This window comes from Lynx canadensis, chromosome B4 (assembly GCF_007474595.2).
Source record: "Lynx canadensis isolate LIC74 chromosome B4, mLynCan4.pri.v2, whole genome shotgun sequence".
Taxonomy (NCBI): domain Eukaryota; kingdom Metazoa; phylum Chordata; class Mammalia; order Carnivora; family Felidae; genus Lynx; species Lynx canadensis.
In genome coordinates, this window is record NC_044309.1 from 69,361,942 (window position 1) to 69,388,849 (window position 26,908).

The 26,908-nt window shown below is 35.0% G+C and overlaps 1 protein-coding gene across 11 annotated transcripts in view; it reads left to right on the forward strand.

Annotated features, from left to right (window-relative positions):
* Nucleotides 1-26,908, forward strand: part of PPHLN1 (periphilin 1) — a 145,329-nt gene that overhangs the window by 83,167 nt on the left and 35,254 nt on the right. For all 11 annotated transcript variants that reach the window (XM_030322349.2, XM_030322357.1, XM_032593948.1 and 8 more), the window contains one exon: nucleotides 14,386-14,526. In XM_030322349.2, coding sequence (XP_030178209.1) covers nucleotides 14,386-14,526 — 141 coding nt within the window. The remainder of the gene's footprint in view (nucleotides 1-14,385; nucleotides 14,527-26,908) is intronic.

Here is a 26,908-nt window from a genome sequence, read left to right on the forward strand (position 1 = left end):
AATTTTGTCAGATACTTTTTCTGTATCAATTGAGATGATCATGTAGCTTTTTCCCTTTATTCTGATGATGTGGAGTATTACACTCATTAGTTTTCCTATGTTAAATCATCCCTTGCATTTCAGGCATAAATGCCACTTGGTAATGATGTATATAATCCTTTTAATATGCTGCTGAATTTATGCTACTGAATTCCTTGTGCTAGTGTCTTGTTGAGATATTTTTGCATCAGTGTTCCTAAGGGATATTGGACTGTTTGTTGTTTGTAGTCTTTGTCTGGCTTTGTATCAGGGTAATGTCCTCATAGAATGAGTTAGGAAGAATTCCTTCCTCTTCAGTTTTGGAAGAGTTTTTAAAGGCTTGGTATTAGTTCTTTATTAATTTATTATTATTACTATTTTTTTAACATTTAATTTTGAGAGACAGCGAGAGACATATTGTGAGTGGGAGAGGGGTAGAGAGAGTACGGGAGACAGAATCTGAAGCAGGCTTCAGACTCTAAGCTGTCAGCACAGGGCCTGACCCAGGGCTCAAACCCACAAACCTCGAGATCATGACCTGAGCCAAAGTCAGAAGCTTAACTGACTGAGCTACCCAGGCGCCCAGCTTGGTATTAGTTCTTTATATGTTTAGTAGAACTTACCGGTGAAGCCATAAAGGTCCATGGCTTTTCTTTGTTGGGAGGATTTTGATTACTGATTCAGTTTCCTTACAAGTTACAAGTCTGTTTAGGTTTTATATTTCTTCTTGATTTAGTTTTGGTAGGTTTTGTGTTTCCAGGAATTTTTCCATTTTACCTAGGTTATCCTTTTTGTCAGCATGCACTTGTTCATAGTACTCTCTTAATGATTCTTTTTATTTCTGTAGGATTGGTAGTAATGTTCCCACTTTTATTTCTGATTTTAGTAATTGGAGTCTTCTCTTAGTCCATCTAACTAAAGGTTTGTCAATTTTGTTGATCTTTTTGAAGAACCAACTTTTGGTTTCTTTTTTTTTTTCTTTTGTTTTCTACTTCATTTATCTCTGCTCTAATCTTTAATATTTCTTTCCTTCTGGTATCTTTGGGTTTAGTTCTGATTTTTCTGTTTTTCTAGTTCCTTAAGTTGTAAAGTTAGGTTGTTGATTGAATTCATTCTTGTTTAATATAAGTGTTTATAGACATTAATTTCTCCCTTAGCACTGCTTTGCTACTTCTCATAAGTTTTTGTACATGGTATTTTCATTTGTTTCTTAAGCATTTCCTGCTTTCAATATAGTTTCTTCTTTGGTCTATTGTTTAAAGGTGTGTTCTTAAATTTCCAAAATTTTGTGCATTTTCCAGTTTACTTTTTAAATCTATTGACATTTAGTATGTGGCCTAACACATAGTCTATCCTGGCAAATGTCTCCTGCGCCTGAGAAGAATGTATTCTGTTGTTGGGTAGAGTGTTTCTTGTATGTCTGTTAGATCTACTTTGTATATTGTTTTATTTAAGTCCTCTGTTTCACTACCTTATATCTGGTTTTTCTGTCCATTACTGTGACAAGGGTATTGAAGTCTCCAATTATTACTGTATAACTTTTATTTCTCCATTTCTTTCAGTTTTTTGCTTCATATATTTTGATGGTCTATTCTTAGGTCCATAGATGTTTATAGTTGTTATATCTTCTTGCTGTATTGGACCTTTTATTAATATACTCTTGTCTCTTGTAACCTTTTTTTGACATAAAGTCTGTTTTGTCTGATATTAGTATAGCCACACCTACTTTCTTACAGTTATTATTTGTATGGGCTATCTTTTTGTATCCTTTTGCATTCAACATGTTTGTGTCTTTGAGTCTAAAGTAAGTCTCTTATAGACATTATGTAGTTGGATCATGTGTTTTTATCTACTCTGCCAACCTCTGCCCTTTGATTGGAAGGTTTAATTCATTAAATAATTACTGAGAAGAAGGGACTCAACTTCTGTCATTGAGCTATTTGTTTTCTGTATGCCCTGTAGCTTTTTTGTCCCTCATTTCCTGCATTCTGGTTTCTTTTGTTTTTAACTGAGTTTTGTTTCGTTCTTTGGTAGGCAGTGAAATTTTTAAGTTCCTTCTTAATTTCCTTTTGTATATATTCTTTTAAAAATATGTAATATTTATTTCCTTTAATATTTCTTTCCTTCTGGTATCTTTGGGTTTAGTTATGATTTTTCTGTTTTTCTAGTTCCTTAAGTTGTAAAGTTAGGTTGAGAGGGAGAGAGAGAATCTAAAGCAGGCTCCATATTCAGCACAGATCCTGATGCAGGACTTGTTCTCACGATTGTGAGATGACCTGAGCCGAAATCAAGAGTCAGATGCTTAACTGGCTGAGCCACCCAGGTGCCCATTGTGTATATCCTGTACCTATTTTCTTTATGGTTACCATGAAGATTACATTTGCATCCTAAAGTTATAACACTAATTTGTATTTATATCAGCTTGAGTTCAATAACATACAAAAATTCTGTTCCTTTCCAGCTCCATCTCCATGCCTTTTGGCTGTTGATATCACAAAATTACATCTTGATTCATTGCATCCCCAAAACTTGAACTAATACTAATAATTGTTTTAAATGCAGTAGTCTCTTAAGTTATCTAGAAAACAAGATTTGGAGTTATAAACCAAGGTTATAGTAGTACTAGCTTTTACACCAATAGTGTCCTTTAAATGTATTAGTCTCTTAAATCATGTGTAGAAAACAAAACAACAAAAAAAAACAATTGCAAAGCATTGGTACAGTAATATTAGTTTTTATAATTGTCCAGGTATTTATCTTTATTGAGATCTTTATTTCTCTGAAAGACTTCAAATTACTGCCTAGTGTACATTCATTTCACCTTGGAGGATCCCCTCAAGCATTTCTTGCAGGGCAGATTTAGTCATAAACTCCCTGAACTTTTGTTAATCTGAAAATGGCTTGATTTCTTACCCTTTTTTCAAGGATAGTTTTGTTGGATATAGGAATCTCAGTTGACAGTTTTTCTTTTATTACAGTTGATTCTTGAACAACATGGCTTTGAACTGCACAGGTCCACTTATATGTGGATATTTTTCAATAAGTGTGTTGGAAGACACTTTGGAGATTTGTAACAATTTAAATGTCTATTTTTACTTATTTTTGAGAGAGAGCAAGAGAGAGCGGGGGAGAGGCAGAGAGAGAGGGAGACAGAGAATCCCAAGCAGGCCCTGTGCTGTTGGCACAGAGCCCATTGTAGGGCTCAAACTCATAAACCATGAGAGCATGACCAGAGTTGAAATGAAGAGTCAGATGCTCAATCGACTGAGCAACTCAGGTGCCCCAGGAGATTTGCATCAATTTGAAAAGGCTCACAGACAAACCGTATAGCATAGAAATACAAAAAAAAAAAAGTTGTTATAAGAATTAGGTATTATAAGAATACAGTATATAATACATATAACTTACAAAATATGTGCTAATTGACAGTTTGTGTTATTAAGGCATCTGATTAACAGTAGGCTATTAGTTGATTTTGGAGAGTCAAAAGTTATAAAAGGATAAAAGGATTTTTGACTGGGTTAGCCCTCCAATCACCATGTTGTTCAGGATCAACTGTACTTTGAATATGGGCCTACTGTAATATTGCCTTCAAAGTTTCTGATGAGAAATCTATTTTTTTTTTACCTTCCATGTATGAGAAAATGATTTTTTTCTTGTATATGATGAGTTTGCTTTTCACTGCTTTCAAGAGTCTCTCTTTTCTTTGTCTTTTGAAAATCTGATTATGATGTATTTTGGTGTGAGTCTTGAGTTAACCTAACTTAGGTTTTGTTAAGCTTCTTTGGATGTTTATATTTAAGTCGTCCATCAGATTTGAAGTTTTTAACCATTATTTATTCAAATATTTTCTGCTACTTTCCTCTTCTAGGACTCCCATAGTGCATATTTTGGTCCACTTGGTGGTGTCCCAACAGATTCCTTAGGCTCTGTTCACCTTTCTTTAATCTTCTTTCATTTTGTTTCTCAGACTCCATAATTTCCATTGCAAGTTCACTGATTCTTCTGCCTACTCAAATCTGCCTTTGAATCCCTGTAAAAAAATTTTCATTTCAGCTATTGTACTTTCTAGCTTTGTGATTTCTTTTAGGTGTCTTTTCAGGTTTTCTGTCTCTTCTTTGGTATTTCTGTTTTGTTCACACATTTTCTTGGCTTTCTTCACAACATTCTTTAGTTCTTTGAACAATTGGAGACAGTAGTTTTGTTGTGTTGTGTTTTTTTAGATTTTATTTTTAAGTAATCTCTACACCCAACATGGAGATTGAACCTACAGCCCTGAGACCAAGAGTTGCATGCTTGGGGTGCCTGGGTGGCTCAGTCAGTTAAGCTAGTTTTGGCTCAGGTCATGGTTTCATGGTTTGTGGATTCAAGCCCCGAATCAGGCTATGTGCTGACAGTGTGGAGCCTGTTTGAGATTCTCTCCCTCCCCCTCTCTGCCCCTCCCCTTCTCCCTCTGTCTCTGTCTCTAAAAATAAATAAATAAACTTAAAAAAAAAAAAAAAGTTGCATGTTTTATCAACTAAGCCAGCCAGGCTTCCTGAGACCATAGTTTAAAATTTATTTTCTGGTAGACCTATTGTTAGGTCTGTTTCAGAGACAGTTTCTATTGATTTATTTTTTCCTTCAAATGGGACTTACTTTCTTCTTTCTTTGTATGCCTTGTGATTTTTTGAACAGTAGGCATTTGAATCTAATAACCGATAATTCCAGAAATCAGATATTCTCCCCACACCCCTTTCTATTGTTGTGTGGTGTCTGTGTGCTGAGGATGAGTCTAGGTGTCAGTTTAAGGTCCTTTCTGAGTCTTAGAATGTACAGTCACTTTTTAACTTGCCCCATATAAGCAGGGTTTTTTTAATGTCCTAATATTAACATCTAACTTTCAAAAGGTGAAGAAGTGAAAAATAAAGGAAAAAGGGTACCGGCAGTTTAATTCACGGGAGTCACTTCAGCCATAATAGGAGGGGTTTGAAACAATAGTAGGAGATATGAGCAATGGCTGTTTACTCCTTTGTGATCACAAGCCCCAATCAGTGATCAGAACACAGATTCCTGATATTTGGAAAATGGGGTCCTTTTTGCCCAACCTCAGGTACCTACCCGCCAAGTGGCTGAGGGTTGTGATGGATAGCTGCTATTGTGGCAAGAACTGAAATTAACCTCAGTTTTCCATGTATTCCTCTGGAAGTTGCAAACCTTCAGGAGAATCCAGAGTTCCAGAATAGTTACATCAGACAATGTTTTCCAGTGCATTTGTTGTTTATGTTAGGAGACAGATTTCTGATGCTTTCTATTGTGGCATCTCCCTGATTTTCACTGCTTTCTTCCTTAAGAGATTGGTATATTTTCAGTTGAAATCTCTTAAAATATATAACTTAGACTTGTGAAAACCAGGTTTTAAAAAAAGTAGATTATACATGTACATGTCAGAAATTCAAATGTCACAAAAATGTGTAGCATCTCCCTTCCATCCTACTCCTTACTTCTAAGTTATTCCTATTGAGCCAACCACCACCCGCCCCCCCCCTTTTTTTTTTTTACATTTTTCCCCCATAGATAGCATCCTTCCAGAGATCATTTGTGTGTGTATGTATATATGTACATATATATATATATGCATAAACGTACATATACACATACTTCCTCTGTCTCTTTTTTTACACAGTTGGCAGTATATTGATAGGAAATGAATGACCTCCAGAATGTTCCAGGAGAAAAAATAGAGTACATTATACAACAATTATAGGCTGTTATTCTTTTAGATGATTTCTTAATATCCCATAGTTCTACATACTGGGTAATTTATTTGTCCTAATGATGGACATGTAGGTTGTTTTCAGTCATTTGCTATCAGTGGCAGCCATATGTTAGTATCTGTTGCTCATGTCTGTATCTGTAGATTAAGTTTCTAGAGGTGAAGTTGCTGGGTGAAAGGCGCATGTACTAAATTGCAATACATGCTGCCAGATTACTGTGTAAAGAAGTTGTGGCAGTATACACTCCCAATACACTAGGAGTTGATGTGCTTTTCCTAGTGAAAATTACCACTCATTAGTATATATCTTGTGACTTCACTAAACCTACTGCTTTTTGCCACTACTTAATTTTTTAAAATTCAGTTTTTGAAATAAGTTCTATTTCTTTTTTTCCCTCTCATTTCCCACCTACCTAACATATGCGGCAGTAGAGTATATGAGCTCAAACTTTACAGTTTACTCTAAGTCATTGCTTACTGCAAGTTACATGGAGGCAAGAACTTTGCTCTGTTGTGTTCATTGATGTATCCACTGTTCCTGGAACAGTGTTTGGTATTTGTCATACAGTAAATTTTTTTTTTAAATTTTCTAAAAAAATTTTTATTTTAATTCCAGTTAGTTAACTTACAGTGTTATTTTACTTGCCGGTGTACAATATAGTGATTCAACATTTTCATACATCACTTGGTGTTTATCATGACAAGTGTGCTCCTTAATCCCCATCACCTATTTAACCCATCCCCCCACCCACCTTCCCTCCGGTAACCATCAGTTTGTTTGTTCTCTATAGTTAACAGTCTGTTTGTTTGTTTGTTTCTTTCTTTCTTTCTTTCTGTCTCTCTTTTTCCCTTTTTTCCCCCTTTGCCCATTTGTTTTGTTTCTTAAATTCTACATATGAGTGAAATAATATGGTATTTGTTTTTCTCTGACTTCCTTAATTTAGCATTATACTGTCTAGCTCCATCCATGTTGTTGCATATGGCAAGATTTCATTCTTATTTATGGCTGAATAATACTCCATTGCACATATGTACCCCATCTTCTATATCCATTCATCAGTACATGGACTCTTGGGCTGCTTCCATATCTTAGCTATTGTAAATAATGCTACTATAAACATAGGGGTACATGTATCCCTTTGAATTAGCACTTTTGTAAATACCGAGTAGTGCATACCTCCATACTGTTTTCCACAGTGGCTGTACCAGTTTGTATTCCAATAGTAGATGAGTGTTCCTTTTGCTCCACATCTCTGCCAACACCTGTTGTTTCTTGTGTTGTTGATTTTAGCCATTCTGACAGGGGTAAGATGATACTGCATTGTAGTTTTGATTTGCATTTTCTTTATAATGAATGATGTTGAACATCTTTCCATGTGTCTGTTGGCCATCTGGATGTCTTCCTTGGAGAAACATCTGTTCCTGCCTTCTGCCCATTTTTAATTGGATTATTTGTTTTTATAATGTGTTGAGTTATATCAATTCTTTATGTATTTTGGATAGTAACCCTTTATCAGATACGTTATTTGCAAATATATTATCCCATTCAGTAGTTTGCCTTATAGTTTTTTTTTTAATTTTTTTTTAATGTTTAGTTTTGAGAGAGAGAGAGAGAGAGAGAGAGAGAGAGCGAGCGGGGGAGGGACAGAGAAAGGGAGAGACACAGAATCTGAAGCAGGTTCCAGGCTCTGAGCTGTCAGCACAGAGCCCAACACAGGGCTGGAACCCACGAACCGTGAAATCTTAACTCAAGCCAAGGATGGACACTTCACTGACTGAGCCATCCAGGTGCCCCTGCCTTTTTGTTTTGTTGATTGTTTCCTTTGCTGTGTAGAAGCTTTTTATTTTGATATATTCCCAGTAGTTTATTTTTGCATTTTGAATTTATTTTTGTGTATGGTTTAAGAAAGAGTTCAGTTTCATTCTCTTACATGTCACTGTCTACTTTCCCTACCACCATTTGTTGAAGAGACTGTCTTTTTCCCTTTGGATATTCTTTCCTGCTTTGTCATATTTATTTTTCTAGGTTTTCTGTTATGTTGCATTGATCTATACGTCTGTTTTTGTAACAGTACCATACTATTTTGATTACAGTAATACAACTTGAAATCTGGAATTGAGATACCTCCAGCTTTGTTTTTCTTAAAATTTTAAGAGTGCTTTGGCTATTTGGATCTTTTCTTTTCTTTTCTTTTCTTTTCTTTTCTTTTCTTTTCTTTTCTTTTCTTTTCTTTTTTGTGGTTCCATAAAAATTTTAGGATTGTTTGTTCTAGTTCTGTGGAAAATGCTGTTGTTATTTTGATAGGGATTGCATTAAATCTGTAGATTGCTTTCAGTAGTATAGATATTTTAACAATACTTGTTCCTCCAATCCATTAGCATAAAATGTCTTTCCATATTTTTGTGTCTTTAATTTTGTTCATCAGTGTCTTATATTTTAGTACAGGTCTTTCACTTTTTGGTTAAATTTATTCTCAGGTATTTTATTATTTTTGGTATAATTGCAAATGGAATTGTTCTGGTTTCGTTGTGCTGCTTCATTATTACGTAAATGGAAATGCAGTGGATTTCTGTACATTGATTTTGTATCCTGCAACCTTACTGAATTCATTTATCAGTTTTAGTAGTTTTTTGGTAGAGTCTTTCAGGTTTTCTATGTATAGTATCATATCATCTGCAAATTATGAAAAGTTTTACTTCTCCCCTACCAATTTGGATGCCTTTTATTTCTTTTTGTTGTCTGATTGCTGTGGCTAGAACTTCCAGTGCTATGATGAATAAAAGTTGTGAGAATTGACATCCTTGTCTTGTTCGTGACCTTAGGAGAAAAGCTCTGTTTTTCCCCATTGAGGATAATGTCAGCTGTGAGTTTTTCATATCTGGCCTTTATCTCATTGTGGTATTGTCCCTCTAAACCTACTTGGTGGAGGCTTTTTATCATGAATGGATGTTGTACTTTGTCAAATGCCTTTTCTGTGCCTATTGATGTTATGTATCACGTTGATTGATTTGCAAATATCAAACCACTCCTGTGATGTACAAGGGGAATAAATCGCACTAGATTATGGTGAATGATCTTTTAAATGTATTCTTGGATTTGGTTTGCTAATATTTTATTGAGGATTTTTGCATCTACATTCATCAGAGATATTGGCCAGTAGTTTTCTTTTTTTGTGGTATCTTTATCTGGTTTTGATTTCTGGGTAATGCTTGCTTCATAGAATGAATTTTGAAGTTTTCCTTCCTCTTATATTTTTTGGAATAGTTTGAGAAAAACAGGTATTAACTTTTCTTTAAATATTTGGTAAAATTCGCTTGTGAAGTCATTTGGTCCTGGACTTCTGTTTGTTGGGAGTTTTTGTTTATGGAATCACTTTTTTTTGCTGGTAATTGGTCTTTCAAATTTTCTTTCAGTTTTGGTAGGTTATATGTTTCTACGAATTTATCCATTTCGTCTTGGTTGTTGGCATATACTTTTTTTCATACTATTCTGTGATAAGTTTGGCTAGAAGTTTATCATTTCATTGATTATTTTTTTTTTTTCTCCCAAAGGAATAGTTCCTGGATTCATTGATCTAGGTTCTGTTGTTTTTTTTTTTTTAGTTTCTGTGTCATTTATTTCTGCTCAAATCTATTATTTCTTTCATTCTGCTGGTTTTAGTTTTTTTGTTGTTGTTGTTGTTCTTTTAGTAGTTTCTTTAGGTTTAAGTTGTTTATTTGAGATTATTTTGGCTTCCTTAGGTAGGCCTGTATTGCTGTAAACTTCCCTCTTACAATCACTCTTGCTGCATCTCAAAGCTTTTGAACCATTGTGTATTTCCGTGTACTTTTTTATTTATTTCCAGGTTGGCCCATTCATTGTTCAGTAGCATGTTCTTTAACCTCCATGTAGTTTGTGTTCTTCCCAGAGTTTTTCTTGTGGTTGATTCTAATTTTATAGCACTGTGGTCAAAATAGATGTGTGGTATAATTTTATCTTTCTGAGTTTGTTGAGGCTTCTTTTATGGCCTATTATATAATCTGTTCTACAGAATGTTCCAAGTGTACTTGAAAAGAATGTGTATTCTGTATTTTTAGGATGTAATGTTCTGAATAAATCCATCTGATCCAGTGTGTTGCCCAAAACCATTGTTTCCTTGTTGATTTTCTGTTCAGATGACCTGTCTGTTGATGTAAGCGGGTTTTAAAGTCCCTTACATTTATGGTATTATTATCTATTAGTTCCTTTATGTTTGCTACTAACTGTTTCGTATATTTGGGTGCTTCCATGTTGGAGGCATAAATATTTGCAATTGTTACATCTTGTTGGATTGTCCCCTTTATAGTTATATAGCATCCTTCTTTGTCTCTTCTTAAAGTCTTTGTTTTAAAGTCTCTTTGTCTGGGGCTCCTGGGTGGCTCAGTCAGTTGAACATCTGACCTTAATTTTGGCTTAGTTCATGATCCCAGGGTTGTGGGATTGAACCCTACATTGCACTCCATGCTAAGTGTGGAGCCTGCTAAAATTCTTTCCCTTCCTCTGCCCCTCTCTCCCACTCACATTCATTCATTCATATTCTCTCTCTCTCTCTCTCTCAAATAAAAATAAATAGGGGTGCCTGGGTGGCCCATTCGGTTAAGTGTCTGACTCTTGGTTTTGGCTCAGGTCATGATCTCACGGCTTCATACATTCAAGTCCTGCATCAGGCTTTGTGCTCCAGCTCGGACCCTGCTTGGGATTTTCTCTCTCTTCCTCTCTCTTCCTCTCTCTCTCTCTCAGCCCCTCCCCTACTCGTGATGTCTCTGTCTACCTCAAAATAAATAAGTAAACTTAAAACAAATGAAATTAAAATAAAAATACAGTCTATGTGGTCAGATATAAATATTGCTATTCTGGCTTTCTTTTGACCTCTATTTGCATGATAAGTGTTTCTCCATCCCATCACTTTCAATCTGCAGGTGTATTTAGGTCTAAAATGAGTATCTTGTAAGCAGCATATAGATGGGTCTTGTTTTCTTAGCCATTCTGTTACTCTGTGTCTTTTGATTTACATTCCATTTATATTCAAAGTAATTATTGATTTATACGTGTTGCTATTTTATTACCTCTTTTGTGGTTGTTTCTGAAGATTTTCTCTGATCCTGTCTTGTCTTTCTCATGGTTTGCTTGTTTTCTTTAGTGATATATTTGCATTTTTCTTTATTCTTTGCATATATATTAGTACTTTTAGATTTGTGGTTATCATTAGGTTTGTTTATAACATATTCTGCATATAGCAGTCTGTGTTAACTCAGCGGTTAAGTTTGAACTCATTCTTCACTCTTCCTCACATTTGGATATGTTGTCCTATTTTACATCCTTTTATTTTGTGAGTTCCTTGACTGATATTTACAAAAATAGTCATTTTTACTGCTTTTGTGTTTCCTTCCTTCATAGTGTCACTTTTGGTCTTCCTTTCCACTCAGAGGCCCTTTAATATTTCATGCAGGACTGATTTTGTGGTCATGAACTTTTTCACTTTTTGTCCAGGAAACTCTTTATCTCCTCCTATTTTGAATGATAGTCTTGCTGGATAGAGTATTCTTGGCTCTAGATTTTTCCCACTCAACACTTTGTATGTATGGTACCCCTCCCTTCTGGCTTGGAAAGTTTTTGCTGAAAAATCCGCTGGTAGGCTTATGGGGTTTCCATTGTGTGTAACCATCTTCTTTTGTGTTGCTGCTTTTAAAATTTTTTCTTTTTGGTACATTTTGCGATTTTTATTGTAATATGTCTTGGTGTGGATCTGCTTTTGTTGATTTTTTGGGGGGTTGTTTGTGCCTCCTGGATCTAAATATCTATTCCTTTTCCAGATTAAGAAAGTCTCTAACTATTATCTCTTCAAATAAAATTTCTACCTCTCTTTCTCTGTCTTCTTTGGAATTCTTCTAATGTGAATGTTTTTACTTTGATGGAGTCACTGAGTTCCCTAAGTCTTTTCTCGTTTTGCCTAATTCTTCTTTCTGTCTTTTGTTCATCTTGCTAACTTTCCATTACTCTGTCTTCTAGCTCATTAATTCATTCCTCTGATTCTTCCAGTCTGCTATTCATTGCATCAAGCATATATCCTATCTTGCTTATTGCACCTTTCATCTCTGATTGTTTCTTTTTTATTTCTCTGTTAAAGGTCTCACCATGTCTTCCACTCTTTTCTCAAGTCCAGTGAGTAACCTTATGATCATTGCTTTAAATAGTCCATCAGACATGTTGCTTCTCTTTTGCTTAGCTCTCCAGCTATGGCCTTGTCCTCTTGTTTTATTTGGGACAGATTCCTCTGTCTTCTCATTTTGTCTAAGTTTCTGTGCCTGTTTCTCTGTGTTAGGTAATTTGCTATTATGTTCCCTTTTCTTGAAGGTAATGGTCTTGTGAAGAAGAGGTCTTGTAGTGAGTGCCCTGGTGTGTAGTGTCCACTGTGCTCCTGGTCTGGCTCTTCCAGTATTGTCTCCAGCGTTTGCTTCATATGTGCTCTGCTGTTTTTTCCTGGCCTTTTTATCCTTTAGGACAGTCATCTGCAGAGACTCTCTTTGCCTGTTGTGGGTAGTGTTTAGTCCCTGGTGTGACTGTAGCATGTTTTAACTAGATGTGAGACCTGTTGCCACCAGCACTGGAACTGAGGCTCTGCAAAACTCCCGGATCAGGAGACAGGATGTGGGCAGGGGTTTGGGCTGGTCTTCTGGCAAGGGCGCCTGCCATGCTGGAACTGAGGTAAGTGTGACTAGGAAAGGCAGTTCTACCAGAGTACAGTGGGGTGCAGGATCAGGCCTTGGTGTAAGCAAATTAAGTAGGCAGTATTGTCATTGCGCTGGATCTCATAGGTGGTTCTATGCTTATACTGAGGGACTGGGGAGAGAAAAGGTGGTTGCCTGTCCCTTTTTTCCTGGAGTGTTCTCTTCATGAATGCTGCCTCTCTGGGACACACTCCAAGATGAGGGAATAACCTACCCACTGTGTGCCCCAGGTGCTCTTCAGATCACTGTTTACCCTCTGTATGTTTGAGGACTGTTTCCCCTGCCTTCTCTCTAAAAGCAGTCCCAATGCCTCACAGCTTTCCCCAAGGTCAAGCTCGCTGATCTTTAGAACTCCAGGCTTTAGCTTGGTTACAAGAACTCAAAAAATTCATCCCCTCTCATTTTCCAAGCCAATTGCTATGGGATTCATTTCTCCCAGGCACTCCCCTGTGTGTTAGTCTGTCACCCTTCTCTGCAACCATAGCTTCCTCACTACCACAGCAGCCACCATCCTTCTTTTCTCTCCTAAGCCATCTCTCTGCACTTCCTACTTCCTTCATTATGGCCTCTCCTCTACCTTTAGTTGTGGAGTTTGTTCTGCCAATCTTAAGGTTGATTTCTGGAGTATTTAGGATTATAATTATCTAGCTGAATTTGTGGCTAGCATAGGGTCTTCCTACTGTGTTGCCATATTCCTTTCTCTGTCACACAGTAACATTTTTTTTTAAGTTCTTGTTAAAATTCCAGTTGGTTAACATACAGTGTAATATTAGTTTCAGGTGTACAATATAGTGACTCAAGACTTCCATATAATGGCCAGTACTCATCGCAAGTGCTCTCCTTAATCCCCATCACCTGTTTAACCTAGTCCCCTACCTACCTTCTCTCTGGTAACTATCAGTTTGTTCTGTATAGTTAAGAGTCTGTTTCTTGGTGTCTCTTTTTTTTTCTTCCCCTTTGCACATTTTCGTTTTTCAAATTCCACATATGAGTGAAATCACATGGTATTTGTCTATTTGTCTTTCTCTGACTTATTTCACTTAGCATAATACTCTCTAGCTCCATCCATGTAGTTGCAAATGGCAAGATTGCACTCTTTTTTATGGCTGAGTAATATTCCATTGTATACATACCCCACTTCTTCTTTACCCATTCATCTCTTGATGGACATTTGGGCTACTTGTAATTGGCTATTGTAGATAATGCTGCTTTACGTGTCGCACAGTAAATTTTTGAATAAACGAATGTAGTTAAATAATTGTTTTCCCCTTTTTTTTTCAGTTTTTTCTTTGTCACAAAAGTGTTTTTGGAAAGTGCAGTAGTCAGCTATGGACTTTTTTGTGGGATTGTGTATTTAATGAATTGTTTCTATAAAATAGTGATTATTATTTGGGGGATTTTCTTTTCAGTGATTTCGATATATTTTTTTTTTTTTTTTTTTTTTTGCTACAGGAGCAAGGTATTTTTAACTTCTGAAAGTAGAACCCTTTTCCATGTTCTTTTTTAATATGTTTATGTGTGCACATACCTCTCACTTCCAATTAGACTTTTTCTCTTCACTGTTTCTTAAATAGATTGCTTAAGGAGTAAGCTACAGGACAAAACTTTCTAGCTGTATTTTAATGTAATGTGAAATATAATTTTGGAATGGAATAAGCCTAGAATCTTTGTCTTCTCTAAAATTTAAAAAGTAGCAATCATTTCCTCTTTGGTCCTCCTCACATATTATGCAGAGTGAAATTGAAAGTGTCTTCTTAAAACTGGTTGAATGTAGCACTTTCTCCTGGTATAATGTGCCAGTTAAGGCCTATAAACAGTCATGTGAAATGCTGAATGTAATTAAGGTTTTCTAATTTTTTTCAAAGGCAGGATCCACAGCACCACTGTTTATTGACCAGCCAGAAGAACCTGAGTCAAATGCAACAGATGGCATGGAATTATTTGAAGACAGTCAGCTAACCAGTCGCTCTAAAGCAATAGCATCAAAAACCAAAGAGATTGAACAGGTGAGAATTCAGTCTTCTTTAAGTATATAATCCTTTGTTTCTGTCATTTTGCACATGGTAATTATAGTAAATATTTATTGAATAAATATGTCATTTAGATTTTTTTCACTTGTGATTCTGAAATTTAAAAAATATCAAAATTGCTTAATTTGATTTCACAGTAATACTGATCAGTTTGGTCCCCTATTCTTGTTTACTTTTTTATTTTTTAAGTAAAAAGCAAACTTCTTTTTTAAGGAATATCAGTATTCGTGGTAGTATGAAGCAATTAAACTATTAAAATTAACAGGAATGGGCTGAAAGAAATGTTAAATATACCAAAATGTTAGCAGATGTTGTTTTAAGAATATTGGCATTACAGATGTTTATGTTTTTCATTACACTCTAAGCATTTTTCAAATAGTAAAGAAAAAGTAAAGGATAAGTATATAGATTTAATTTTAATGATATCATTCTGAAAAGTTAGAATCTTGTTTTTAATAGATTAAATAGATTGCTTAGGGAATTATAGGTCAGAACCTTCTAGCTATATCTTAATATAGTGTGAAATATAATTATGGATTGGAATAGGTTTAGAGGCTTTGTCTTACCTATTAAGATTTAAAACTATTTTCTCTTCAGTCCTCTTCACATATGCTCATTATACATAGCAAAATTTAGAATGTTTTCACGTGGAAATATTACCTGCCTCATGGTGTATTATAACTTGAGAGGATTAAATGAAGTAAATAAAATTTGAAAGGGTTTTTTTTTTTTTTTTTTTTTTTTAATTTTTTTTCAACATTTTTATTTATTTTTGGGACAGAGAGAGACAGAGCATGAACGGGGGAGGGGCAGAGAGAGAGGGAGACACAGAATCGGAAACAGGCTCCAGGCTCTGAGCCATCAGCCCAGAGCCCGACGCGGGGCTCGAACTCACAGACCGTGAGATCGTGACCTGGCTGAAGTCGGACGCTTAACCGACTGCGCCACCCAGGCGCCCCTGAAAGGGTTTTATAACATGTAACATGTTGTATAAGTATTTTTTTCCCCAGTGTAATTAACATATAGTGCTATATTAGTTTCAGGTATATAATATAGTGATTTCACAATTCTCTACATTACTCAGTGTGTACAAGTGTTTTTGATGTTACTCTCCAGCGCTTTGAGTAAATGTCATATTGTTATATAGTCTTCTGAAACCTATTGGGAATTAAGAATAAAGTTAAATCTTTTCTCAGGGTACTTTCCACTTTCACATCAGTTAAAATCTATTTGCCTTGGTTGGATAGGAGAACATCTTAAGTAAATCCTGGTTGTGATTGTACAGCTCATATTGATGCTACCCCAATGGCAAAGGATAAAAATCTAATAAATACAGGATGTTTCATGTAAGCCAGTAGAGTTTTAAACTGGAGGTGGTCAGCATGCTTGGTGTCAGTGTCAGATGCTTGGAAGAATAGAAGGAAAATGGAGACTGAGAAAAATCGTGTTTAATTTGGTGATATGAAAGTGGTGCCTTACAAGATACCAGTTAATTGAGAGCATAAAAGGTTTGCTCATCAGATGTATCTTCAACATGGATATAAATATCATTATCCTATGTAGAATTACTGTCCTTTTGTCCTTTTACTCCTAGTTTTCTTTGTAGTTTTTGGGTTATTTTTTTACTACTTGACATATGTTTTTATTTGTTTGTCTCCCTCCTAAATGGAAGCTTCATGAGAGCAGTGACTATCCCTTATCTTCATTACCTAATACAATGATTGGCATGTAGTGGGCTCAAAAGAAATATTTGTTCTCTGGATGGTGGATAGAGTCATAAACCTAGAAGTGACCCTTCCTTGAATAGCCCCTGAGTCACTTTAAGTCAGAGACTGCATCTTAACCTGATCACCTAATACGATGCCTAGGCCCAGCACTTTGTAATAAGTGCTTGATAAGTGTTTATTGAATGAATGATTTATACTATTTTTCTTTTCCACCTAAACAGCAGTTATTCTTTTAATGTTTGTTTATTTATTTATTTTAATATAATTTATTGTCAAATTGGCTAACATACAGTGTATAGAGCATGCTCTTGGTTTTTGGGGTAGATTCCCATGGTTTATCGCTTACATACAACACCCAGTGCTCATCCCAACAAGTGCCCTCCTCAATGCCCATCACCCATTTTCCCCTCTCCCCCACGTCCCCATCCACCCCCAGTTTGTTCTCTGTATTTAAGAGTCTCTTATGGTTTGCCTCCCTCTCTGTCTGTTTGTAACTATTTTTACCCCTTCCCTTTTCCCATGGCCTTCTGTTAAGTTTCTCAAGTTCCACATATGAGTGGACACATATGATATCTGTCTTTCTCTGACTTATTTCACTCAGCATAATACCTTCCAGTTCCATCCACGTTGCTGCAAATGGCACGATTTCATTCTTATTGCCAAGTAGTATCCCATTGTGTACATAAACCACATCTTCTTTATCCATTCATCAGCTGATGGACATTTTAGGCTCTTTCCATAATTTGGCTGTTGTTGATAGTGCTGCTATAAACATTGGGGTACGAGTGCCCTTATGAATCAGCACTCCTGTATCCTTTGGGTAAATTCCTAGTAGTTAAACAGCAGTTATTTAAAGGAGAGTTTCTCTTAAAAATATAATTGGTAGAAGAATTTGAAGTAGCAGGGTAGGAGGATTTGGGGTTGTCATTTATTAATATTTCTCCTGTCTCTTATTATTCATAGTTGATTTATTTTATCTTGAAAAGATGAGCTACCAGTCAGATAAACAGCCTAGTTTAACAGTACACACTTAAAGAATATTGAGATTTTAATAGCAAAACAGATGACCTAAAAAACTAAAAGAACATTACTGTATTCTGATATGACTAGAGAAGTAAAGATAGTTAATAGAAGTATTATAAAACAGAAAAATTAATAATGTTAAATATAAATAATTTTATATGTTAAAAATAAATTATTGTACTTAATAATGTTACTAAACTCTGTTCTTAATAGAGCACTTTGGTTTACATATATTGGCAAGAAAATCAAACCTTAAAAACTCCAAAAATGTCAGAAAGCTAGTAAATAATTATATATAACTATTTTATAAATTTGTGCCTAAAAGTTATAGTGATTTTTAAAAATGAAAAAGTAGTTTTAAGGGGCACCTGGGTAGCTCAGTTGTTTAAGCGTCTAACTTCGACTCTGGTCGTGATCTCGCAGTTTGTGAGTTCGAGCCCTGCTTCGGGCTGTGTGCTGACAGCTCAGAGCCTAGAGCCTACTTTGTATTCTGTGTCTCCTCCTCTCTCTGCCCCTCCCATGCTCATGCTCTGTCTCTCTCTGTCTCTCAATAATAAATAAACGTTAAAAAAAATTTTTTTTTAAAGAAAAAGTAGTTTTAAGGGGATTTTTTCCCCCTTGTTTTCTTCATTTTCAACTTCTGCACATTTTAGTTTTAGGGATTAAACGCCAAATGAATAGGAATAATGCAAAGCCTTGAGAAAGCCAGCTAGTAGTTACACAGCTGTCCAGTAGTTATTCTTTATATTTTTCCACATGCTTGAAATATTTCATGATTTTACAAAATAAATAATAATCCAAAAAAGCCCACATAGATGAGGACAACAATTCAGGCTTGGAATAATATAGAAATGTAAATATTGGTATAATGCCCAAGCTGCTTTTTCTGTCTGTTATATCAAGTGCACTATGTTTAGATATCTTGTAAAGATAAATTACCACAAACACTTTTTTTTAGCGTTTCTGTATTAGATTCTTCAGTGCTTCAACCCCAAGGAAATCATTAACTTGTGGCTATATTGCAATATAAAATAAACTTAATCTCTAGGCCAAAATTTAGTTTAATTCGAAGTGCCTACAAAGTGGCTATTTGATGTTTAAGGGCATATATATATATGGAGGTAGATTGTATGTGAATCATTTCAGTGAGGGAGCACATTCATGTTCTTTGCCACATTATTGCCATCTCATCCTGGACATTTAAGAATTTTAATAGGGTTGGAAATGTTGGTGCTTTTTGATAAAGCTCCCCACATTAATAGTCAAATATGCACAGAGAACCACAGTCTAAAATCCTTGAGCCAGAAGACATCAGGTTGCATCTCTGAATATTGTGTTGCTAGATAGAGATCATTTGAATCATCCCCCTTGTACTTCAGTATCCTTTAATGGAGTTGATTCATTCTGTTGCCACAGCACATTTAGCCTCCTTATGTTTTGGATCCTGTGGTATTTTTTTTTTCTTTTTACCCTCATTTCCCTAGATTTACCCATTCTTACCCAATTTGGGCCACTTTTACATTGACTTACCAGAGTATTTTTTGAGGTTCCTAGCTTCTTAGCTTAGAGAGATTTCAAATTTTCTCCTGTCATTATAAGTAATTCCTAGATAGACAACCTACAAAAGTATGGGTGATTCATAATCTGACTCAGGTATTTGTCATTAACCCCTTAACTGTCATATCTCACAAGTCCTCACATACCTATTACTGACTTATTTGATTTGAAATTAAGTGCATCCCACTACGTGCTATTTTATCAGTGAGGAATCTTTTAAAAAATTGGCACTTTGAACAAACCTCACAAATTGAAATCTGTATTATTACATAGCCCTTCTTCCCTCTATTGTACCCCCGGGGATAAGGTAATATTTACTTTAATTGTTTGGAACCTTTTCATGTTGAAGATTTGTCCCTCATGATTTGTTAAAATTGTGCTTAGACATAGCCTATCCGTGAGATCAGATCCTCTGTTTTTTGGAGGTCTGGCAAAATAAATAATTATATTTAAAAATCTCTTTGTAATTCCCTAGTGGCAAGATCTGGATTACAGTCTTCTATCTTCTTTCTTCAGATGGAATCAGATAATCTGAGTGGATCTATATAAATATGTGTGTATAACATATACATGTATGTAGTATATATAACATAATGTGTGTATATATAATATGCATATGTATGTTCTGCCTAGTAGATCATACAACTATGAATGTCACAGTGGCTAAAATCCTCCTACAGACAGACATAAGTAGCAGAAAAGCAGTTTGCTAATTAAACAACTACTAAAGGTAGTGAGTAACTGCTGTTTATTAGGACTTTTTGCTATGCAAACTAACAGTCTTGAAGAAAGAACTTTCCATCTCTTAACCCTCAAACACAGTACTTATATTGTGACTCTCTACCTTTGTTGTACATCTGGGGGGCTCCTTAAAAGTAGAGCTTCTTGGATTTCTACCATAAATATTTTGGTAATTAGGTTATCAGAGTTTCTCAAGCTTTAACATGCACAGAAATCATTTGGGGATCTTGTTAAAGCACATTTTCTGACTGTGAATCTGGGATCGGGCTTGAGATTGGAATTGCTAACGTGCTGCTTGGTGATGCTGATTGTTCTAGTCTGTGGACCATATTTGGAGTCACAAGGAATTAGAAGGAGGTGATTATTTTTTCTTAAGTTCTTCTATAGTTTTCTAATGTGCTAAAAGGTTGAGAACTATAACCACCTTAATTTTATATAAACTAAAGTTTTATCTTATGTATTTTTTAATTGAGGTATAGTTAACATGCAATAAAATGCATAGATCCTAAATATTCGATTGGATGAATTTTGACAGTTAAAACAGTGTAAATATCACCTGTGACAAATATTTATGAAAGTTTTTCTTTTTCAGAACATTTGATACACTGATAGTAATAAGGATTTAGTTAGGAACTAAAAGCTCAAAATCATGTAATTTGATTTGATTTATGGTAAATACCCTTCAGCCCATCAAGGCTATACTTCAAGTAGTAACATATACAAGCATAAATTTCAAAGAATACAAGAGATTATGCAGTGAGAAAGAAGTTTCCTTCTTCATAATTCTTAGCTACCCAGTTTCTTTCCCCAGCATATAGATGACACTATGTAACATACATAGGTATGTGTATACGCAGTTTATATGTAGTATTTGTGTGTGCATACCATGTATGCACACATACTGTGTATGTATATACACACATATATCTGGATCATAGTTGATCCTGATGAGTAGAAATAAAAATTTGTACTTGTGTCCATATTATTCCTTTAAGTACAAGTGGTAGTTTACCATGCACCCTGTTTAGTATATCCATTCTGTATCAGTGTTTATAACTAGTCCCCTATTAGTAGATATTTATAATCACTTGTGAACCATGTTTTAAAGTACAGTTCCTCTGATTTCTCTACCTTTTTTAAAGTGTGTATGTAGGGGCGCCTAGGTGGCTTGGTCGGTTAAGCGTCCAACTTCGGCTCAGGTCATGATCTTACGGTCTGTGAGTTCGAGCCCCGCGTTGGGCTCTGTGCTGACAGCTCAGAGCCTGGAGCCTGTTTCAGATTCTGTGTCTCCTTCTCTCTGTGACCCTCCCCCGTTCATGCTCTGTCTCTCTCTGTCTCAAAAATAAATAAACGTTTAAAAAAATAAAGTGTGTATGTATTTTTAAAATATACGAGTATTACATTTAAAATGAGCAGTTTTGGAGAGGAGTTAGTTTAGTGATGGGTATCAAATGCTTGGATTTGTGTCTTGTGAAGTGCTGTGTAGGTTTTAATGTCTGCATAAGAGATCACCACAGTGTCTGTTAATAAATTCCTGAGTCCCTGTGTTATGAAATCTGTATGTTTCAAAACACTTCTCATGATTCTCACAGCAGGCCAAGAATGACTGGAATACATGAGATTACAGAGAGCTTCATTTCTTGCTTATACCAATCATTGTCAACCTGTCTTAAAAATCTTATTAGTAGAGGGACACCTGGGTGGTTCAGTCGATTAAGTGTCCAGCTTCAACTCAGGTCATGATCTCACGGTTCGTGAGTTCGAGCCCCACATTGGGCTCTGTGCTGACATCTCAGAGCCTGGAGCCTGCTTTGGATTCTGTGTCTCCCTCTCTCTTTGTTCGTCCCCTGCTCGCTCGCGCGCTCTCTCTCTCTCTCTCTCTCTCTCTCTCTTTCTGTCTCAAAAATAAAGATTAAACAAATTACAAAAAAAATGTATTAGTAGAGCTTGCTTGGGATTCTCTTTCCCTCTCTGCTCCTCCCACTCATGTGCTTTCTCTCTCAAAATAAGTAAACTTAAAAAATTATTTGTAGATGCAATTTATAGAATCTAAACCAATATAGTTGTAGTGATGTGCTTAAAAGTATTCTTTAAATGCATCATTTATGGTATTTCTTAAATCACAGAAAATTATAATTTGTAGGGGGAAAAGTCTGTTTCTTCTTTTGTCTTATTTGGTGAATAATAACTAAAAAAAATTTTTAAGTGCTATGAAGGCAAATTCATTTTTAAAACCTCTTTGTTTCGGAAAGCTATCTATCCTAACACTATCCTGATGTTGTTTTATGAAAATGCTGATATTTCTACCTTGAAATAAGTATCTCTGTTGAAAGATGGGTAGATTATATATCTGATAATTTATAGTTTAATTGTAGATGTCATTTCCTTACTCCATTTAGTTAAAAAAGATCGAACTAATTCAGAAATCATTTTGTTTCCCCTCTAGGTCATTAGGCTTATAGGTTAATAAGGTTTTACTGTAAATCTAGATCAATCTACTTAATACATAATTTTTACTTTAATTTGAATTCTATGTGTTAACCTTTTTTTGTAACCGTATGGACTGCTTACTACTAGCTTTTCTTCACTTTTTCCTCAAAATAAAGAAGTTATACTAGATAACCTTAGGTCCCTTCTTAATCTAAATCATTAAAAACTCAAAGTTAAGTATTACTGCTTCTGTATTCACTGTTATGTGTAGCTAATTTCAGATTAAGTATAAAATTTTTAGGTATTTTGGTTTTTTTTAGCCTCTTATATTAAAATGTTTTTTTTTTTTAACCCAGATACACCATTGCTATGCATCAGTTAGTAATTACTGTTTATTGAGCTAATGAATTGTGCAGAAAATGTTTTCTTCAGTAAATAAGATGTCACATTTAATCAGTGTTCAATCTGTGGCTCTTTTTTTTTTTTTTTTTTTACAGTGTCTAGTTTCAGTCACTGTCTATACAGCCTGGTGATTCTCAGCACTATCACTAGCTCTTGTTCCTTCTCTCTCAGTATATAAAGGATATTTTGGTTTTAGTTTTAAAGTAAAATGGGTAGAAGATTAATCAAATGTGCCATCTTCCTGAAATGTTAACTAGAGTTAGGGACATGGTAAAAATCCGCTTTTAACACATAGTGGATTAAAATGAAATTGTTTTCAAAGCAGTGGCAGCTCTATTGTTGTATATGCATGATCTAAGCATTTCATGCTAACCTTACATAATAGAAACATTCTTTGTTTTCCCTTTTTATCAGAGCAAGTAACGAACTTCTTAAAAGTGCAGCTCTCACCACTATCTTGTCTAGACATCAAGTCTACCCTACTGTATTTAACAATCCATTATTACCAACCACTTGTTCAGACTTTACATATATAGATTTAGTAAAATACACTCACATAAGATTTACCCTTGAAAAATTTCTTAGTCTCAAATACATTAAAGATAAATCCTTTATTTTGGCCAAATTTCAAGGTTTTTGAAAATTACTTGTCAAAATATGGTCATACTCTTACTACAGAAACTTTTTGCTAAAGTATAAGTGTTTATTTTTATAAGTATTTTAAGAGTTTCATCTAAAAGTTATCTCTTAAGGTGATTTGTATCATAGTTGAAATGTTAAAACCAAGCATATCAGCTTTTACATTTAAAAGTAAGTTAGTGGGGCAACTGGGTGGCTCAGTTGGTTGAGCGTCTGACTTTGGCTCAGGTCATGATCTCGCGGTCCGTGAGTTCAAGCCCTGTGTTGGGCTCTGCGCTGACAGCTCAGAGCCTGGAGCCTGCTTCGGATTCTGTGTCTCTTTCTCTCTCCACCCCTCCCCCCTTCATGTTCTGGCTTTCACTGTCTCTCAAAAATGAATAAACATAAAAAAAAAAGTAATTTCGTTATTTTATACCTGATATAAACCTGTAAATATGAAGATTGTTAACTCTGTTAAGATATTATTTTCATAAAATATTAAATTTGGGCAGTACAGATACCAAGCTTTGTAAGAACCATATTTAGTGTGTTACAAGTATCAAAAGAGATGAGGCCATCTTGGTCCTTGTCCCTGGGAATGTCATCACTTAAAAAGTACCTAGTTATAAAGTAGTTCCAATATAGGTGTTCCCCATGACATAAGTGTGAGCACAAGCTTCATTCTCTCACTTCTCCTCCTCCTCCACTATCAACAAGTATTAGGTAAGGATTTTTCTCTAGTGGTTCCAAATTTTCTTATTTTTAATGTAGTCTAGACTTTTTAGTCTTGCTTTCACTTCCTCTTTTGTAAGTTGACAATTTTATTTAGTCTCTGAGTACTTATTAAGGACGTTTGTAAGTATTATAGCATAGTAAGTACTGGATGTTTCCACTTTGTGTTTTAACTTCTCAGAGCCCTCTTCCTTATTTGTTAAATGGGATTAATTACATGTTCTCCCACAGAACCAACAGCACTGTATGTTGAAGCCCCTTGTATATTGAAAATCACTGTACAATGGTTATGGTAGTGTTAAGAAGTACATTGCCTGTTTCTCTGTAGCTTTGGAATATTGACTACTTTCAAATTATTTCTTAGGAATAATTTATAGCAAATCTATATAAGTTTGACTCTAAGATTAGAGACTGTTTTTTCATCATTGCTGGGATTTGGGCTCTTAGACCTTATGTCTTTTTCTTTTTTTTTTTTTTTCTTTTTTTCTTTTTCCTATTTATTTATTTATTTTTTAAGTTTATTCTGAGCAGGGGATATGGGGACAGAGAGAGAATCCCAAGCAGGCTCTGTGCTGACAGATGCAGGGCTCAAACCCAGGGACAGTGTGATCATGACCTGAGCCAAAATCAAGAGTTGGACACTTACGCGACTGAGCCACCCAGGGGCTCCACTATTTGGCTTGTTTTTTTTTTTTTTTTTTATTTCACTGGTTCTAATCTGTTTTTCTAGATATAGGAATTGCCATAAAAAGGTTAATATTTCCCTCTCTTTAGAATTCCCTGCTCTCCCTCCCCATTTCTGAAACAAATTGCTCTCATAGTTTTCCTTCACCTGTCATTTTTCATTTTTAAAAGATGATCCCTCCTGTAACATCTGTCTTCTCTTAACTGTTGTTTAACTCAGGTATTGTATACTAAAATAAGCTTGTCATTTTTATACATTTATTTACTGATACCAGCACAAGTTAAAGTCAGTTGATACTCTCAGCTCATTTTTACAAGACCAATCCTTACTGTTCTGCATTGTCACCTGTGTAATCAAGTGTCCATATATATGTGAATCTTTCTGGACTCTATGTCATTGGTCTCTTGATCTTTGCAGTAATATCACACTGTCTTTGTTATCATAGCTTTATAATAAGTCTTTTTATCCAGTAAAACAAGTCATCCTACCCTGTTCTTTTTCAAGAGTACCTGTACTTGGAGCTGTGAACTTCTGTAGGAATCTTAGAATCACTTTCTCAAGTTCTCAGATACAATAAATAAACAAAGCCTGTTGGGATCCTGGCTCAGGATCTCTCAAGTTGCTGTCCAGCTGATAATGAGGGCTATCAGAAGACTGTAGTAGTCTCTGAAGACGTGACTGGAGTTGGAAGATTTACTTCCAAGCTCACTCATGTGGCTGTTGGTACGAGTTTCAGTTCCTCACCATGTGGACCTCTACAAGATGTTACCTTCCTAGCACTAGAGACCCAAGAGTCAGAGAAAAGGAATGATGCTTTGCTGCCTTTTTTGGTCTGTTCTTCAAATCACATACTGCCTGGTACTTCTACCTTGATCTATTCGTTAGAAGTTGTTACTAAGCCCAGCCAACACTCAATAGGGGAAGGTATTACACGAAGATGAAAATACCAGGAGATGGGAATCACTGTGGGCTTTCTTGGGAGTTGGCTGCCATATCTCCCATGATCAGTATTACCTAAAGTTAGCAGTCTTACTGGTGGTCTTTTCCAAAGAACCAACTTTTGGCTTTATTAATTTCTTTCTTATTTTGTATTTTATATTTCATTGAATTCTGCCTTTATTATTTTCTTTCCTTCTACTTTTTTGAAAAAAACTCGAGCTAGGTACTGATTGATTTGTAGCTTTTCTTTTAACCCATAAGTTCCTACTCTATAGGGCTTTAGTTGAATCTTCCAAATGTTGATGTTATTTTTATTGTCATTCAGTTTAGAATATTTGGTGGGGGGGGGATTTCATCTTAGAGCTACATAGAATATTTTGAAGTTTTCAAACATAGGGGATTTCATAGTTAAAAAAAATTTTTTTTTTTTTTCTAATTCAAAACCCCTGTAGTAGAAAACATACTCTTTAGGATTTGAGTCCTGTGAAATTTGTTGAGACTTACATTGTAGGCCAACACATAGTCAGTTTTTCAAAGTATTCTATATACTTGAAAAGAAGATATATTTTGTATTTGTTGAGGCCATTATTTTAGTAGTATAACAATTAAGTAAAATTTATTGTATTAAATCCTCCATATCCTTATTGATTTGTTTGCTTGTTTTATATTTCTGAAAAAGTTCTATTAAAACTTTCAAATGTTCGTGGTTTCGTGAATCTCTTTTAAATGTTTTTATTCCTTTTATATATTGAGGCTGTGATGTAAAGTTTATATGAATTTACAATTATTTTATATCTTTCTGAAGTAAGTAGTTCTTCTAATCTCTAATACTGCCTCATATTTATCTAAGTTAGTTTTTCCATGATACCTTTTTTTGTCACCTTTCTTTTAGCTGTTCTATATTCTTGTATTTAAGTAAGGTATTTTGTTGTAAGCAGCATATAGTTGAGTTTGTTGTTTCATACATTTTGATAAAATAAGGCTTTACTTCGATCCTCTGGTCCATTTATATTTAATGTAGTTACTGATATATCTATATTTATTCTTCCTATTCCATAGTCCTTTTTTCTCTCCTTGTTTCCTTCTTTGGGATTTAGAAAATTATCATTCATTTCCATATACAACACTTTCTTGTTAGTTATATATTGCTTTACACCATGCATTCCTGACTTAGGGAAGTCTAATCCACTAGTACTTTTATGAACTGCTTGATGATCAATGTAGGCACTTTAGAGCATTTTAACTCTATTGAACTTTCCTCTTGATTGATATATGACTGGTGTGTTTTACTTCCATATATATTTAAAACTCCACAAGATAATAACAGTATTCTTGGCAGTTAATATTAATTTAGGTTTATTTAATATTTCCCCTTTTTAAAATTTTCATTGCTGCTTATGTCTCCACCTTCCATCAAGGATCATTTTCTTCTACTCAAGAACGATGACTGAATAGATTCTAGTGTGTCATCACTATGGAATTTTATAGAAGGATTTATGTAGAA